General features: G+C 47.0%; 1 protein-coding gene across 6 annotated transcripts in view; it reads right to left on the bottom strand.

Moving 5' to 3' along the window:
- Positions 1 to 5057, bottom strand: part of LOC116851660 (MOXD1 homolog 2) — a 291701-nt gene that overhangs the window by 24472 nt on the left and 262172 nt on the right. For all 6 annotated transcript variants that reach the window (XM_032831308.1, XM_032831309.1, XM_032831306.1 and 3 more), the window contains one exon: positions 2165 to 2359. In XM_032831308.1, coding sequence (XP_032687199.1) covers positions 2165 to 2359 — 195 coding nt within the window. The remainder of the gene's footprint in view (positions 1 to 2164; positions 2360 to 5057) is intronic.

Below are 5057 nucleotides of genomic sequence, written 5' to 3'. Positions count from 1 at the left end.
CTCTCTCTCTCTCTCTCTCTCTCTCTCTCTCTCTCTCTCTCTCTCTCTCTCTCTCTACAGCGTTCTCTTTTTAGAAAATATTTGTCACACGTCTTGCGTTGTACTTCGATATGTTATATAAATGTATCCGAGACACCGAGCAATCTCCTTATATGCCGGGGAGCGGACCAGTTTTCCTTCGTTGCATCTCTTTGCGACGTCCCGAAGCGTGCGCTTCAAGGTAAAACAAGCATGCGTGTGTGCGTGTATGTGTGCGCGCGTGCGTATGCGTCAAGACTATCGCTTTGAAGAATACGGAAGAAAGAAGAAAAGGAGTGGAGCGCTTACACGTGCGCGCGCATACACACACATACACACACAAAGCGCAGTTAAAAAGAACAGAGCCGTTGTCTCGGGTTCTGCGACAACAATCGTAACAACGTTTCTTTGCGAGCGCGGCCGCAAGAATTCAAGTCGCCAAGACCGGGATACAATTCGGCGAACTGAGAATGTCCCGGCGCGGCTTGCGAATGCGATTCCGTGTGAAGCGCTCGCTTGTCCCGCGCGATATTACATTGGCCGACATTTCCGGGTCGTTTATCAGAGAGCATTCAGCGAGTGATCTTGCACTTTTTCGCGGGTCAACCGGCGGGATACGCGCGCGGCCCGATTCTGCCGTCCGATATAAACTATAAACAGCGCCGGGGCAGACGGTGAAATTAGCATTGTCCGATTCTCGGCGATAGCGCCGACCTCGTAATCTACGACCCGGCGACGCTAATGAACGAATAGTTTTTGCCGGATGTGACCCGGTTAAGATTTATGCCGTCATAAATTCGGGGCACACAATGCTCCTTCTCTCCCCACTGCTCGTTCTCTCTCTCTCTCTCTCTCTCTCTCTCTCTCTCTCTCTCTCTCTCTGTCTCGGCTCCGTTCGCGCGTCCGATAAAAATCCACTAGCTCGTGCACGCGGCGAACACGCTAAACGCATACGCACATTTATCTCACGCGCGCAACATACGCACACGCGACCTAACGCCACGCGTGACGATGACAAAGCCGTACGACGAGGAAGACAGAGCGTTTCGACGCGAAAAAAGGAAGGAAAAGCTCGTTCGCGTCTCGGATACGGATAAACGAATAATCTGCCGCGTTTCTGTCGATATCGAAACGCCGACATCGCGCGAGCCAGTTTTCGTTTTGTGTTCCGGACTATCTCTTTCTCTCTCTCTCCGTTGACGTTTAATTCCGGGACGGTGACGCGAGTTAATTCCCAATCGAGCGACCTTTGTATAAAAGAAACTTTGACTCGACGGTATTTCACAGTAATTTCTTTTTATTTTATTCTTTTACTGCACAGTCTTTCCTCGCGAATCTGCATCGCGGCTATTCGCGGGTTAAAATTAGGATAACTATAGCACGAACGATGATTCTGCCAAACGAGAAGCTCGAATAAAGTAACTCCGGTTTCCTTAAATACTCCCACGAAACCCGGCTCGCAAACCCTCCGCGCAAATCGAGTCCAATATCATAACGCCGATGGCACTAGCGGCCAGATCCACTTTCATGAACTCTAATTAAAACTCTTTAATCGTCTTTGTTCGCGCTCACGAATTTCGCCGCGGTCGAGATGAATATTAACTTTGTTCTTGTTTCTTGTCACGTGCCGTCGTAATAACGCGAATCGTAATAAATGCAATGTGCACCGACTGCTCCCACCCTCACCCTTCTTTCCCTCCTTCTCTCTCGCCACCTTCTCTCTTTCTCCTTTAATTACATTTCGAGAACGAAACGAAATATTTTCCTCTTCAACTAGTTAAGCTCGCTCGTTAAGTATTTGCACCGACAGAATTCCACTCATTCGCCGTATTTCACATAAACCTTTCTGCTTATCGCGCGGAGTGCACTTTCTTACACTCCACGACTGTGTGGAAATTTTCAAGTTTGAACAAAATCCGCAAACTTCCACACCGGAGTACGATTTTTATTATAACGAGCAGTCTATAAATTCTTTCGCGACGAAACCTTGTGCCGATAATCGGTCAGATGCGTTATCGCAACATTGAGCTAACAGGGAGAAATCGATCCTTTTACGTCGACTTGCATTTCGATTCGTCGTGATTTACGAAACAAGGACACTGACGAGAGTGAAGCGCGAACGCAAACACAACGCAAACTCACTCACCTGCTTGTTCAAGATGTCCCAAATTTTCAACGGCTTCTCCGTTTCTGGATTACGTGAATTTCGCCTTGGCTGCGCGTCTCTCTGGACCAGATACAACGGTCTCGTTCCTCGCACTGCACCGTGATCGGGCAAGATCCCGGCCGCTGATACCGGCTCCTCGACGTGATATTGCCAAACCACTTGCATCGTGTCGTTCTGAAACACAAAGGACAGTTTCAAGTCAAGACGGATGTCTCGTTCTCTGCTTTTTGCTGTCGAAAAGTATCGATACGGAGACGGGGCTATAAAGAATCGCGTCTTTATATCCTAGTCGCTATAAAAATCGCTGTTTCCAGAAAGGAGGCAACCCCTACAACGCGAATAAACGGGCTATGGAGGCTGCTGGGGAGATGGGGGTTGCTCTATCCTATGCGCTCGGCTGCGTCTTTTAATCAAACCTCTCATAAAATTTGAGATCGAAGGCACGAAATATCGCGATCCAGTTTTCGAAATATTTGGAAAATAGGAGAGAAATACGCCTCGATCTTTGTTGCTCATCTAACTTTGATCAGCAACAATCCATATTTCTGTTTGATAGAAAAGGTATTTTTACGCGATACGTATCCTGGAAATTTTAGCCCCACTTTCGACATGAATTTTCTAACATCTATATATTTGGAAGAATCAATGCACTCTGAGAAGAAAAATTCAAAAAGAAATATACTTTTTTATTCGGTGAAAATACTAATAACATTTATTTATAGTGATATACTATAATAAAAAATATATAAAATATAAAATATTATAAAATATAAAATATAAAATAATTTATATATAATATAATATATAAAATATTTTTAGATAAAAGAATATGCATTTTCTGAAAAGCTTCTTAGCTTTCTATGAAAGCAGTCGTTTATTCTATTTCGATAAAAAATTCAGATTTAAGCAAATATGTTATTAGTATCCACCGAATAAATACTTTATTATTTTTTCTAGATGGTTTTTTCTCCTAGCGTGTATATTTAATTCACGTGGAAATAGAAGTCTTATTCGACATCTTTAAATAGCAGAAACGTACAAAATGATCGCTGTAGGTTTCAAATAAAACCTCTTAGCAAAGTTAGTAGACTAAATAAAATTAAAAGAGAATGATATAGACTTCAGAGCAACAAAACAGGCGTCAAATTGAATATGGAGGTCAAAAATGGGGTCGACTCGAGGGCGAAACAGTGATCTGAGACGCTCTTTCTCTTTACATCTTGAATGCTATATTACTTCATAAATCAAATATAAAACAGCTTCCATGAGTGGGTCGTTCAGCTGCAATTAACGCCCGAGACCGGCATTTTCTCCAGCCACCCAGGGTGGTCCAAACCTTCCGGTAGCCCCGAGTCCGCGCGTGGGATCAATTCCATTCGGCGCGGGCCAATGATCTGCGGCCACGCTGCGGGCATACACGGTTCACCCCCGAGAAGAAAGGCGACCATCGAGGGTGGCCGCGCGATATACAGAATACAAGCGACAGTGTCCTCCCTCTGTCCGCTTGTCGCGGTTGGCCGCGAAGCGTACACGTGTCCGACCGCGCCAAACTTGGGGTTGCTTTTACACGAGCCACTTACACATTTCGGGACAATCGCGGCTTGATTGGAGAGGGTACCGGCCATACGCGGGCTCGTTAACCGATTCATACTAACAAAAATATCGCCTATTGACCTCCGTCGGATAGTGCGAGTGAAAATGAGTAGGTACGGTCACCGCCGGCCAGATTTACGGGTTTCGGAATCGGGACAATTTTCCCGCCCATGTTGATACCTCCCCGTGTCTCCAAATGGCGGCTGATTTCCCGTTTCCGCAGCTCTTCCGCCGCAATTACCGGTTGAAGCGCGAAATGTACAAAAAAACATCGTGTTTCTCCAAATTCGTCAAATAATCAAATAAAATACTGAAGCGCGTGAAATCTTTATTTTTGTACGTGAAAATCTTGCTGGATCCCGTCAGTCGCGCGCGAGCACGTGCACGGAAAATCGAACAACGTGACTCTCGGATACAAATGCGACGTATGTATGGAATTTAGAGAAATCTCCAAAATCAAAAGTGACAAGCGCGTTCTCTCGTCGCGGGAAATGAAAGAAAATTACAGCGACGGATGGCTCGTATTCGCGAAACGGTTAAAATAATCGACACGTTCGCGACAGCAATCTCTCTCGACTCAGGTCCCGCACCGCACCACATTATTCCGGAGATAACGACCGCACACATACCGCGGCTGAAGATTCGCATTCGTCATATCCGCGATCGTTATCGGTCCTTCTCCGGTGTGCCGCCATTAACATATCGGAGATACAGAGATTAAGAGCGCACTTCGCCACTCCAGACACGTCTCGCGGCGCGAAGGAAAAAATCGTCCGTGGACTCGCAGAAATCTCGCAATCGGGCGACGTTGCGCGGATTTGCAAGCCGCTCACGTGTTACCCATTCACGTTCTTCGATAATCGCTGAGCCGCACGTCGTGCCCCAATACTCCCTCCTTCACCTCGGCGTGTACCTGCTCTTCTCTTCTCCTCACCCACCCGTCCACGCTTCACTGCCTCCCTCTCTCTCTTCCGTCGCCGCGACGAAGACCCCCGTGTCCGTTAACTCCGTCGCATACAATTGTCGGAGCGTACCCACGTTTGTTTCAGCCGAAGCGGCTGAGACAATCGGGCGCCAAGCGTTCTCGCCTGAATCGAAGGAGCAGCGGGGAATACGACGAAATGGCGACCCAGATTCGACAGATCGAAAGATTCCTGGGGCCGAGATGGAAGGTCGATTGGGAGGAAATGGGCATCGCGTTAGAAGAGGAGCGAGGTGGGAATCACGCGATTCGCCCTCGATCGATTCCGGAGACGCCCTTTGACTACGTTATGCACTC

The sequence above is a fragment of the Odontomachus brunneus genome, unplaced genomic scaffold (genome assembly GCF_010583005.1).
Source record: "Odontomachus brunneus isolate Ranch 3 - 2012 unplaced genomic scaffold, Obru_v1 Obru_scaffold_184, whole genome shotgun sequence".
NCBI classification, from domain to species: domain Eukaryota; kingdom Metazoa; phylum Arthropoda; class Insecta; order Hymenoptera; family Formicidae; genus Odontomachus; species Odontomachus brunneus.
This window is presented reverse-complemented; position numbering and strand designations above follow the sequence as displayed.